The 12,398-nt window shown below is 67.5% G+C and overlaps 1 protein-coding gene across 1 annotated transcript; it reads right to left on the bottom strand.

Annotated features, from left to right (window-relative positions):
• Window positions 1-1,879: 1,879 nt before the first annotated feature.
• On the bottom strand, window positions 1,880-5,672 carry MSMP (microseminoprotein, prostate associated). The gene is made up of 3 exons (XM_075918346.2): window positions 5,483-5,672; window positions 3,440-3,548; window positions 1,880-2,069 (listed from the first exon to the last, which is right to left on the bottom strand). Exons 1-3 carry the CDS (start codon window positions 5,589-5,591, stop codon window positions 1,880-1,882), a joined length of 408 nt encoding a protein of 135 aa, XP_075774461.1. The 5' UTR covers window positions 5,592-5,672.
• Window positions 5,673-12,398: the final 6,726 nt, after the last annotated feature.

Raw genomic sequence — 12,398 nt, 5'->3', positions numbered from 1 at the left:
CGGGGCATGCGGGGGAGGGGTGTTCCCGTAACTGCCCCGGCCGGGTCCTGCGGAGGAGGGGTGTTCCCGTAACTGCCCCGGCGGGGCCTGCGGGGGAGGGGTGTTCCTGTAACTGCCCCGGCCCTGTGCCGGGAGGGGGAACCGTCCTTGCTATGCCGCAGGCTGTTCCTGCCCCGTCCTGGCTCTGGGCAGAGCTGGTTGCTGCTGGGCGGGGCCCCTGGGTGGGGTCACGTCTGCTGGGGGTGGACGGGGACGGGCCCTTTCCTGCCGCCGCGAGTCACTGGCCAGGCCCGGGGGCTGATTCAGACTTTTATTGCAAGAACAGACGCGTTTGCGCAGCGCAGGCTGGGGCAGCGTCAGCAGCGCTCCCGGGCGGCCACAGGCAGGGCCACTCCCAGCCACGGCCTGGGTCACCGTGCCCCAGACACGGCTGCGGCGCCAGGCTGGGGGCGACTCCAGGAGTGGATAGCTGGGAGCGGCTTGTGGAGGGTCTGGCATGTCCGGGGTGGCTCGTGGGCGGGCAGCTTGGTCCCAGGGTCTGGCAGCTCCGGGGCGGCTCGTGGGCGGGCGGCTTGGTCCCAGGGTCTGGCAGCTCCGGGGCGGCTCGTGGGCGGGCGGCTTGGTCCCAGGGTCTGGCAGTTCCGGGGCAGCTTGGTCCCAAGGTCTGGCAGCTCCGGGGCGGCTCGTGGGCGGGCGGCTGGGGCCCAGGGTCTGGCAGCTCCGGGGCGGCTCGTGGGGGTGCGGCTGGGGCCCAGGGTCTGGCAGCTCCGGGGCGGCTCGTGGGCGGGCGGCTGGGGCCCAGGGTCTGGCAGCTCCGGGGCGGCTCGTGGGGGTGCGGCTGGGGCCCAGGGTCTGGCAGCTCCGGGGCGGCTCGTGGGCAGGCGGCTGGAGCCCAGGGTCTGGCAGCTCCGGGGCGGCTCGTGGGCAGGCGGCTGGGGCCCAGGGTCTGGCAGCTCCGGGGCGGCTCGTGGGCAGGCGGCTGGGGCCCAGGGTCTGGCAGCTCCGGGGCGGCTCGTGGGCAGGCGGCTGGGGCCCAGGGTCTGGCAGCTCCGGGGCAGCTCGTGGGCGGGCGGCTGGGGCCCAGGGTCTGGCAGCTCCGGGGCGGCTCGTGGGGGGCAGCTGGGGCCCAGGGTCTGGCAGCTCTGGGGCGGCTCGTGGGCGGGCGGCTGGGGCCCAGGGTCTGGCAGCTCCGGGGCAGCTCGTGGGTGGGCGGCTGGGGCCCAGGGTCTGGCAGCTCCGGGGCGGCTCGTGGGTGGGCGGCTGGGGCCCAGGGGCTGCCCTTGGAAGGCAGGCGAGAGCCCCCCTGCCCCGGAGGCGAAGGGCCGGTAGGGTCTGGGTGGCTCTGCACAGGAATGAGCCGGGGGCCTGGCTGGCCCGGTGTCACGGCCCTGCCCCATGGGAGTGTGGGGCTGCCGCAGCGCGATGGGAGATGGAGCCGTTCACTGGGCAGGGGGCCTGCGTCGAGCTGGAACCCGGGGGCCATGCTCCTGCCCAGAGCCGGGCTAGACTCGCCAGACTCCCCACTCGGGCCCCTGCGGCGTGGGGGGATGATCGTGCTGGCTGAGCCTGCAGATCTGTGGCTCTCAGGCCCCCCCTGCTCCCTCAGCTGGGACTCGTGCCCGTTGGGGGGGGTGGCAGAGCAGGAAGGGGGCATCGCCGCTGGCTGAGGGGACCCCCGTGCGTGGGAGCCCTGGCAGGTTGGGAAGCAAAGGCAAAGCCGGCTCCAGGCAGCGTGAGGCTGGGGCCAGGAATCCAGCCCCGTGGCGGGTGGGCAGCCAGTGGTTCCCCTGCGAGGGGCTGGGCGTGGGGCAGGCATGGAGCGTGCGAGAGACGTGCTGGTGGGGCAGGCCGGGCACACGGTGGAGCAAGCCCTCGACCTCTACCTGCTCAGCCTCGGCTCCAGCACCTTGTTGATCACTGGCTCCGGGGAGCCGGCCAGCCCCCACTCGCGCCCCAGGCTGTTGGCGCACGGCAGGCTGGGGTTGGCTCTCTGCACCACGGAGATCTGGCAGGTCTGCGCGTCGTACTGAGCCATGCACCACTCGGGGAAGTCGATGGGGTGCTGGGTGCTGGCAGGAGAGAAGGAGACGGGTGCTTGGCTGCAGGGGGCAGGAGGGATCGGGCCGGGCCTTGGCATGTCCCTCTGGGTCTGTCTACACTAGCCCCTAGTTCGCACTCGGGTGGGAATGTCGGCAACCGGAGTTGCAAATGAAGCCCAGGATTTGAATTTCCCGGGCTTCTTTGCATAAAGCCGGGCGCCGCCATTTTTAAATGTCCGCTAGTGCGGACTCCGTGCCCGCGGCTCCACGCGGCTCCACGCGGCACGGCCCAGGTAGTTTGGACTAGGCTTCATAATCCGAACTACCGTTACTCCTCGTGTAGCCCCCCCCTTTGCTCAGGTCACATGCACACGGCCCCCCTCCCTGGGTGTAGCCCCCCCCTTTGCTCAGGTCACATGCACACGGCCCCCCTCCCTGGGTGTAGCCCCCCCCTTTGCTCAGGTCACATGCACACAGCCCCCCTCCCTGGGTGTAGCCCCCCCCTTTGCTCAGGTCACATGCACACGGCCCCCCTCCCTGGGTGTAGCCCCCCCCTTTGCTCAGGTCACATGCACACAGCCCCCCTCCCTGGGTGTAGCCCCCCCCTTTGCTCAGGTCACATGCACACGGCCCCCCTCCCGGGGTGTAGCCCCCCCCTTTGCTCAGGTCACATGCACACGGCCCCCCTCCCGGGGTGTAGCCCCCCCCTTTGCTCAGGTCACATGCACACGGCCCCCCTCCCTGGGTGTAGCCCCCCCCTTTGCTCGGGTCACATGCACACGGCCGCCCCCCCTGAGTGTAGCCCCCCCGTTTGTTCGGGTCACATGCACACAGCCCCCCCCGGGTGTAACCCCCCCCCCCCGTTTGCTCGGGTCACATGCACACGGCCCCCCCCCAGATATAGCCCCCCCGTTTGCTCGGGTCACATGCACACGGCCCCCCCCCGGATGTAGCCCCCCCCCGTTTGCTCGGGTCACAAGCACACACGGCCCCCCCGGATGTAGCCCCCCCGTTTGCTCGGGTCACATGCACACGGCCCCTCCCGGGTGTAGGCCCCACCTTTGCTCGGGTCACATGCACACGGCCCCCCGCCGGGTGTAGCCCCCCCTTTGCTCAGGTCACGTGCACACTGCCCCCCGGGTGTAGCTCCCCCCTTTGCTCGGGTCACATGCACACGGCCCCCCGCCGGGTGTAGCCCCCCCTTTGCTCAGGTCACATGCACACGGCCCCCTCCCGGGTGTAGCTCCCCCCTTTGCTCGGGTCACATGCACACTGCCCCCCCCGGGTGTAGCTCCCCCCTTTGCTCGGGTCACATGCACACGGCCCCCCCCCGGGTGTAGCCCCTCCCTTTGCTCAGGTCACATGCACACGGCCCCCCCCCGGGGCTGGTCTCGACTCACATCTCGCAGCAGCCCACGCCCACGGGGTGCAGGCAGGTGCAGAGCAGGCAGGCGGCGCTGAGCCACGACTCTCCCAGGCTGAAGTGCTTCCCCTCGGCGGCACAGGGAGCTGCAAGGGAGCCCGGCCCAGTGAGCGGAGCGGCCCTGCCCCCTTGTGCGAGTGGGCGGGGCCGGACTCAGGGCACCCCTCCCCCACATCTCCTTGGGGCTCCTGCTGCTGCACGTCCCCCCCGGCGGTGCTGAGGGCAGGTGTCCCCTGCGCCGGAGAGGAGCGAGCCCTGGCCTAGGGCCGCCAGGCTGCCCCGCGGGGCCTGGGGCTCCCGTAACTGCCCCGCGGGGCCCAGCAAGGCGGGTTAGCGGTCGTTCGAATTAGGAGCTTTCATTCGCACTCCCGAGCCTGAGCCGCGTGGAGCCGCGTGGAGCCGCGTGGAGCCCGAACTACCGGGCATTTAAACATGGCGGCGCCTGGGAACATGCAAATGAAGCCCGGGATATTTCAATCTCAGGCTTCATTTGCAAGTTGGAATCCCTGCGTTAGCCACCCTGGTTCGAACTGGGGGGCAGGCTGGACAGGCCCTCACTGCCAGGGGGTCAAACACGGGAATAAACTGCCCAGGGGGTTTGGAATCCCCGTCTCTGGAGAGACTGAGGAGCAGGTTGGATCAATGTCTCTCAGGGACGGTCTAGGCAGTGCTGGGTCCTGCCACGGGGCAGGGGACTGGACTCGATGGCTCTCGAGGTCCCTTCCAGTCCTAGTGTTCTGTGATTCCCGCCTCCTCCGTGGGCCCCGCCCGGCTGCCCCGCGGGTACCTGGGACTCCCCTTCCTCCACCACAGGCCCCGCCCGGCTGCCCCGCGGGTTCCTGGGACTCCCCTTCCCCCACCACAGGCCCAGCCCGGCTGCCCCGCGGGTTCCTGGGACTCCCCTTCCCCCACCACAGGCCCCGCCCGGCTGCCCCGCGGGTTCCTGGGACTCCCCTTCCTCCACCACAGGCCCCGCCCGGCTGCCCCGCGGGTACCTGGGACTCCCCTTCCCCCACCACAGGCCCAGCCCGGCTGCCCCGCGGGTACCTGGGACTCCCCTTCCTCCACCCCAGGCCCAGCCCGGCTGCCCCGCGGGTACCTGGGACTCCCCTTCCTCCACCACAGGCCCAGCCCGGCTGCCCCGCGGGTACCTGGGACTCCCCTTCCCCCACCACAGGCCCAGCCCGGCTGCCCCGCGGGTTCCTGGGACTCCCCTTCCTCCACCACAGGCCCAGCCCGGCTGCCCCGCGGGTACCTGGGACTCCCCTTCCTCCACCACAGGCCCAGCCCGGCTGCCCCGCGGGTACCTGGGACTCCCCTTCCCCCACCCCAGGCCCAGCCCGGCTGCCCCGCGGGTTCCTGGGACTCCCCTTCCTCCACCACAGGCCCAGCCCGGCTGCCCCGCGGGTACCTGGGACTCCCCTTCCTCCACCACAGGCCCAGCCCGGCTGCCCCGCGGGTACCTGGGACTCCCCTTCCCACACCACAGGCCCCGCCCGGCTGCCCCGCGGGTACCTGGGACTCCCCTTCCCACACCACAGGCCCCGCCCGGCTGCCCCGCGGGTACCTGGGACTCCCCTTCCTCCACCCCAGGCCCAGCCCGGCTGCCCCGCGGGTACCTGGGACTCCCCTTCCCACACCACAGGCCCCGCCCGGCTGCCCCGCGGGTTCCTGGGACTCCCCTTCCTCCACCACAGGCCCCGCCCGGTTCCTCGCAGCAGCTCAGCCGCGCCCGGGGAGGGAGCTGTGGGCTCCAGGCTGTTCCGGTCCCAGCTGGCCTGGTAGCATGCGCCCGGGGCACACCACTCGCTCACTGCTCTGCAGCCTGGGTGCCCAGAGCCCCCACTGCCCGGCCAGGCCGCCTAGCACCTGCACCACTCGGAATCAGAGCCCCGGGGCTGGCAGGGCCCTCGGCACCGTCGCGTCCAGCCCCCTGCCCAGAGCAGGGTGCACCTCGGCTCAACCATCCCAGCCAGGGCCATGCCCAGCACGTCCTGGTCTCAGCCCGCGGCCGCCTCACCTTGTGCCTGGAAGTAACATTTCGCCTGGGAGCCCTGGGGCTGGAGCAGGAAACAGACCATCAGGCAGAGCCTGCCCCAGACACGGGCCACCTGCCTCTTCACGGCCATTGCTGTGGTTGGGTTTGGACTCCTCTTGATCCCGGAGCCTCTCCCCTCTGTGCCTGCTCTCTGGCTCTCCTCCCTTTTCTAACGCCTCTGGGTCCCACCAGGAGCTATTTATAAAGTTCAACTTTATGACCCTGGCCACCAGCTGAGCCCCCCGGAGACGCTGTAAAACTCATTTCCTGGTCCGAAAACAAGAGGTAGGATCGAGCGTTTTAACAAGCTGTGAAAAGCTGATTCATGCGCTCCAGTTCCGGCTCCAGTTGGAAATCCCGGCGGGCGCGAGGGCTGGCAGCGAGACCCCGCGGCAGGTCCATCTCCAGGGCGCCGTGTGCAGGGCCGCTCAGAGACAAGCCCCCAGGGCCGGCGTGGGAGCGAGGCCTTTGTGGAAGCATCCCTGGTGCCATTGAGCTGTGTCCTTCCAGAAACCCCCCAAGGGGACGTCGGCGTCTAGTCTCGGTGGTGGCCCAAACATTCAGCTGCTGCCAAGGGCTAAGCACGGCACTAGCTAGCGGCCTGGCATGTGTCTCCTGCTATTACCAAGCCCGGCAAGCGTCCACCCTCCGCACAAGCCTCCGGCCAGAGACGAAGTTGCACACAACCTGGGTAGCACCCAGCTGCCACCAGCCCCAGCCCCCACGCTACCAGGCACAGCGTGACTCTGGCCAGCCCCAGAGACAAGGGGCCAGATTCATGCAGGGTGCAGCCCCCCCCCCCCCCCCGGCTTTCTCTGGATTCCATCCCGGATGAGCCCCCAAGCTTGAGTTCAGAGCTTAGCTCAGCCTCCCCGTGAGCAACGGGCCAGCGAGCCGGCCTGCCCGTGGGGCCTTGCCCGTCGTCCGGGGAGTCCGGCCCAATCTGTGCTGGTTTTGTGGGTGCCCGTTCCCCAGTGGGACTCCCACCTGCTTGTTCTGTGCCTGCAAGGTGCAGTGGGAGGAAGCGTCCAGCCCCCTCCTGTCAAAGCGGCAGGGCCCCGGCGGTGTCCTGGGGGAGGAAGGGACCAGAGACTGACCGGCCCTGGAGCCTCACAGGGGGGAATCTTTGCCAAATGGGGGATCCACGGATTAGACACGAGCTGGAGTCTTGCGTCCAGGTCTGGGCACCACATTGCAGGAGAGATGAGCAGGAACTGGAGAGGGGCCAGAGAAGAGCAACAAGACTGAGGAGAGGCCTGGAGAGCAGGAGGGAAGACTGAAGGAATTGGGCTTGTTTAGTTTGCAAAGGAGCAGACTGAGGGGGGACGTGAGAGCGGTTTTCGGGTACCTAAAAGGGTGTCACAAGGAGGGAGACAAATTGTTCATCTTGGCCTCTGAGGACAGGACAAGAAGCAAAGGGGCTTAAACTGCAGCAAGGGAGGTTCAGGTTGGACATTAGGAAAAAGTTCTTGCCTGTCAGGGGGGTGAAACGCTGGAATGAATTGCCCAGGGGGCTGTGGAATCCCCGTCTCTGGAGAGATTGAAGAGCAGGTTGGGCCGGTCAGGGATGCTCTAGAAGGTGCTGGGGGCAGCATGAGGAGTGCGGAGCCCAAACGGCCATTTGGACTCTGTGGTCCCCCGAGTGAAAGGCAGGAGGGGGAGGCGAAGTGAGAGAGAGACACAGAGAGAGGCAGGCGGCGGAGGAGAGCTGAGAGAGGGAGAGGGGGAGGCAGGAGGAGGAGAGAGAGGGAGACGGAGCGAGAGACCGGAGCCTCAGGAGAGAAGACAGACATGGAGGAGAGACCTGAAAATCCCGTCTTATGGCAGGCTAATTGGCTAGTTATATTGGGTATGTCGACACTACGAAGTTAATTCGAACTAACAGACGTTAGTTCGAATTAGCTTTGCTAGGCGCTACACTAGCACGCAGCTAGTTTGAACTTAATTCGAACTAGCGGAGCGCTTAGTTCGAACTAGGTAAACCTCATTCTACAAGGACTAAGCCTAGTTCGAACTTACTAGTTCGAATTAAGGGGTGTGTAGCCCCTTAATTCGAACTAGTGGGAGGCTAGCCCTCCCCAGGTTTCCCTGGTGGCCACTCTGGCCAACACCAGGGAAACTCGTCTGCCCCCCTCCCGGACCCAGACCCCTTAAAGGGGCACGGGCTGGCTACGGTGCCCGTGCCAGGTGCAAGCCTGCCAGCACCCAGCCAGCAGACCCTGCACCTGGCATGGCACAGAGCCACCCACCCGATGCCCCCCAGCCCTCCCCCTCTTCCCGGGACCAGGCTGGCGGCTCCCGGGAGCTTGCCTGGGACCGCAAGAGGTGGGCACCTGCCTGGGCTAGTGCGGACATCGTGGACCTCGTCCACAATCTCCGCACTAAGCACAGGAAAGTGTCCGTCTAGGGCAGGAGAGCTGCCAGCCTGGCCACCCAGGAGCAGGTGTGCATGAAAATCAAGGGGGTCCACTGAGACCCCCGACCCTGAGCTTGCAATGGCCGTCCTGGGTCAGACCAAAGGTCCATCTAGCCCAGTAGCCTGTCTGCCGACAGCGGCCATCCCTAGGGACCCTGGAGGGGATGGACCGGAGACAGTGACCAAGCCATTTGTCTCGTGCCATCCCTCTCCAGCCTTCCACAAACCTTGGCCAGGGACACCATTCCTACCCCCTGGCTAATACCACTCCATGGACCCAACCTCCATGACTTGATCTCACTTCCCTCTAAACTCTGTTCTAGTTCTAGCCTTCACAGCCTCCTGCAGCAAGGAGTTCCACAGGTTGACTCTTTGCTTTGTGAAGAACAACTTTCTGTTACTAGTTTGAAGCCTGCTACCCATTCCTTTCCTTTGGTGTCCTCTAGTCCTTCTTTATGGGAACTAATGAAGAACTTTTCTGAATGCACCCTCTCCACCCCACTCATGCTTTTAGAGACCTCTATCCTGTCCCCGCTCCATCTCCTCTTTCTAAGCTGAACAGTCCCAGTCTCTTTAGCCTCTCTTCATATGGGACCTGTTCCCAACCCCTGATCATTGTAGATGCCCTCCCCCCTCCCAGCCTCTCTCTTCTCCTCTCCCACCTCCTTTTCCCAGTCTCCCCCAGTTTTGTTCAATAAAGAGAGATTCTATTTTTGAACACACGTGTCCTTTATTTTGTACATCAGGAAGGGGGGCTAGGGAGGGATAAGTGGAAGAGGTGAGGGAGGAATGGGGTACGAGCCCCCAATGGGGAGGACTGGGCTGGCTCTGCGGGCTTCTGGGGGTGGAAGCTCTCCTGCAGCCCCCCAATTGCCCCCTCTCCCCAGATGGCAGCCTGCGGCAAGTGCAGCCGGGCTGATGGCCGAGTGGTGTGATGTGCCCAGTGTGGGTACTCCGGGCACTCCAAGCCAGGACTGCTTTGCAAGCGGGGCACCCCTGAGAACTGTGTGTCCGGGGTGGGGGTCGGGACCCTTTAAGCACAGCCCTTGGCTAGCCTGAGACAGCATCTCCACGCACTAAGTCCTCCTCTGATGCCCTGCCGGCACTGCTTCCGGCCATCCTTAAGCCCTGTTCAGGGTCCACTTAATGTGGACATGCTAGTTCGAATTAGCAAAACACTAATTCGAACTAGTTTTTTAGTCTGGATGTGTTAGTTCGAATTAACGTTGTAGTGTAGACATACCCATATATAGTAGCCCAGGGTATGTCTACACTACCCCCCTAGTTCGAACTAGCAGGGTAATGTATGCATACCGAACTTGCTAATGAAGCCCGGGATTTGAATTTCCCAGGCTTCATTAACATAAAGCCGGCGCCGCCATTTTTAAAAGCCGGCTAGTGCGAACCCCGTGCCGTGCGGCTACACGCGGCACGGCCTAGATAGTTCGGATAGGCTTCTAATCCGAACTATCTGTACGCCTCGTGGCTGGGGGGCAGGGCGCGATCGGCGCTGGGAGCCTGTGGTTGGTGCAGAAGTCGGATGGGGGCGGGGCAGTGGCTGGGGGGCAGGGCGCGATCGGCGCTGGGAGCCTGTGGTTGGTGCAGAAGTCGGATGGGGGCGGGGCAGTGGCTGGGGGGCGGGGTGCGATCGGCGCTGGGAGCCTGTGGTTGGTGCAGAAGTCGGATGGGGGCGGGGCCGTGGCTGGGAGGTGGGGCTGCGATTGGCGCTGGGAGCCTGTGGTTGGTGCAGAAGTCGGATGGGGGCGGGGCCGTGGCTGGGGGGCGGGGCGCGATCGGCACTGGGAGCCTGTGGTTGGTGCAGAAGTCGGATGGGGGCGGGGCAGTGGCTGGGGGGCGGGGCGCGATCGGCGCTGGGAGCCTGTGGTTGGTGCAGAAGTCGGATGGGGGCGGGACAGTGGCTGGGGGGCAGGGTGCAATCGGCGCTGGGAGCCTGTGGTTGGTGCAGAAGTCGGATGGGGGCGGGGCCGTGGCTGGGAGGTGGGGCTGCGATCGGCGCTGGGAGCCTGTGGTTGGTGCAGAAGTCGGATGGGGGCGGGGCCGTGGCTGGGGGGCGGGGCGCGATCGGCACTGGGAGCCTGTGGTTGGTGCAGAAGTCGGATGGGGGCGGGGCCGTGGCTGGGAGGTGGGGCTGCGATGGGCGCTGGGAGCCTGTGGTTGGTGCAGAAGTCGGATGGGGGCGGGGCTGTGTCTGGGAGGTGGGGCTGCGATTGGCACTGGGAGCCTGTGGTTGGTGCAGAAGTCGGATGGGGGCGGGGCCGTGGCTGGGAGGTGGGGCTGCGATGGGCGCTGGGAGCCTGTGGTTGGTGCAGAAGTCGGATGGGGGCGGGGCTGTGTCTGGGAGGTGGGGCTGCGATTGGCGCTGGGAGCCTGTGGTTGGTGCAGAAGTCGGATGGGGGCGGGGCCGTGGCTGGGAGGTGGGGCTGCGATGGGCGCTGGGGGCCTGTGGTTGGTGCAGAAGTCGGATGGGGGCGGGGCTGTGTCTGGGAGGTGGGGCTGCGATTGGCGCTGGGAGCCTGTGGTTGGTGCAGAAGTCGTATGGGGGCGGGGCCGTGGCTGGGAGGTGGGGCTGCGATGGGCGCTGGGAGCCTGTGGTTGGTGCAGAAGTCGGATGGGGGCGGGGCCGTGGCTGGGAGGTGGGGCTGCGATGGGCCCTGGGAGCCTGTGGTTGGTGCAGAAGTCGGATGGGGGCGGGGCCGTGGCTGGGAGGTGGGGCTACGATGGGCGCTGGGAGCCTGTGGTTGGTGCAGAAGTCGGATGGGGGCGGGGCCGTGGCTGGGAGGTGGGGCGCGATCGGCGCTGGGAGCCTGTGGTTGGTGCAGAAGTCGGATGGGGGCGGGGCCGTGGCTGGGAGGTGGGGCTGCGATGGGCGCTGGGGGCCTGTGGTTGGTGCAGAAGTCGGATGGGGGCGGGGCCGTGGCTGGGAGGTGGGGCTGCGATTGGCGCTGGGAGCCTGTGGTTGGTGCAGAAGTCGGATGGGGGCGGGGCCGTGGCTGGGGGGCGGGGCGCGATTGGCGCTGGGAGCCTGTGGTTGGTGCAGAAGTCGGATGGGGGCGGGGCCGTGGCTGGGAGGTGGGGCTGCGATGGGCGCTGGGAGCTTGTGGTTGGTGCAGAAGTCGGATGGGGGCGGGGCAGTGGCTGGGGGGGCGGGGCGCGATTGGCGCTGGGAGCCTGTGGTTGGTGCAGAAGTCGGATGAGGGCGGGGCCGTGTCTGGGAGGTGGGGCTGCGATCGGCACTGGGAGCCTGTGGTTGGTGCAGAAGTCGGATGGGGGCGGGGCCGTGGCTGGGAGGTGGGGCTGCGATGGGCGCTGGGAGCCTGTGGTTGGTGCAGAAGTCGGATGGGGGCGGGGCCGTGGCTGGGAGGTGGGGCTGCGATGGGCGCTGGGAGCCTGTGGTTGGTGCAGAAGTCGGATGAGGGCGGGGCCGTGTCTGGGAGGTGGGGCTGCGATCGGCGCTGGGAGCCTGTGGTTGGTGCAGAAGTCGGATGGGGGCGGGGCCGTGGCTGGGAGGTGGGGCTGCGATGGGCGCTGGGAGCCTGTGGTTGGTGCAGAAGTCGGATGGGGGCGGGGCCGTGGCTGGGGGGCGGGGCGCGATCGGCACTGGGAGCCTGTGGTTGGTGCAGAAGTCGGATGAGGGCGGGGCCGTGTCTGGGAGGTGGGGCTGCGATCGGCACTGGGAGCCTGTGGTTGGTGCAGAAGTCGGATGGGGGCGGGGCCGTGGCTGGGAGGTGGGGCTGCGATGGGCGCTGGGAGCCTGTGGTTGGTGCAGAAGTCGGATGGGGGCGGGGCCGTGGCTGGGAGGTGGGGCTGCGATGGGCGCTGGGAGCCTGTGGTTGGTGCAGAAGTCGGATGAGGGCGGGGCCGTGTCTGGGAGGTGGGGCTGCGATCGGCGCTGGGAGCCTGTGGTTGGTGCAGAAGTCGGATGGGGGCGGGGCCGTGGCTGGGAGGTGGGGCTGCGATGGGCGCTGGGAGCCTGTGGTTGGTGCAGAAGTCGGATGGGGGCGGGGCCGTGGCTGGAAGGTGGGGCTGCGATCGGCGCTGGGAGCCTGTGGTTGGTGCAGAAGTCGGATGGGGGCGGGGCCGTGGCTGGGAGGTGGGGCTGCGATCGGCGTTGGGGGCCTGTGGTTGGTGCAGAAGTCGGATGGGGGCGGGGCCGTGGCTGGGAGGTGGGGCTGCGATTGGCGCTGGGGGCCTGTGGTTGGTGCAGAAGTCGGATGGGAGCGGGGCCGTGGCTGGGAGGTGGGGCTGCGATGGGCGCTGGGAGCCTGTGGTTGGTGCAGAAGTCGGATGGGGGCGGAGCCGTGTCTGGGAGGTGGGGCTGCGATGGGCGCTGGGGGCCTGTGGTTGGTGCAGAAGTCGGATGGGGGCGGGGCCGTGGCTGGGAGGTGGGGCTGCGATTGGCGCTGGGGGCCTGTGGTTGGTGCAGAAGTCGGATGGGGGCGGGGCCGTGGCTGGGAGGTGGGG

This window comes from Pelodiscus sinensis, chromosome 6 (assembly GCF_052426305.1).
Source record: "Pelodiscus sinensis isolate ZL-2025 chromosome 6, ASM5242630v1, whole genome shotgun sequence".
Lineage (NCBI taxonomy): Eukaryota > Metazoa > Chordata > Testudines > Trionychidae > Pelodiscus > Pelodiscus sinensis.
Note: the sequence above shows the minus strand (reverse complement) of the source record. Positions and strands in the feature narration are given on the sequence as shown.

Coding starts and splice junctions, on each gene's coding strand:
- MSMP (XM_075918346.2), bottom strand. CDS start 5,591: ATGGCCGTGAAGAGGCAGGTGGCCCGTGTCTGGGGCAGGCTCTGCCTG. Junction 3,549..5,482: donor ATGTTACTTCCAGGCACAAG/GTGAGGCGGCCG, acceptor GCTCCCTTGCAG/CTCCCTGTGCCGCCGAGGGG. Junction 2,070..3,439: donor GGCGTGGGCTGCTGCGAGAT/GTGAGTCGAGAC, acceptor CTCTCCTGCCAG/CACCCAGCACCCCATCGACT.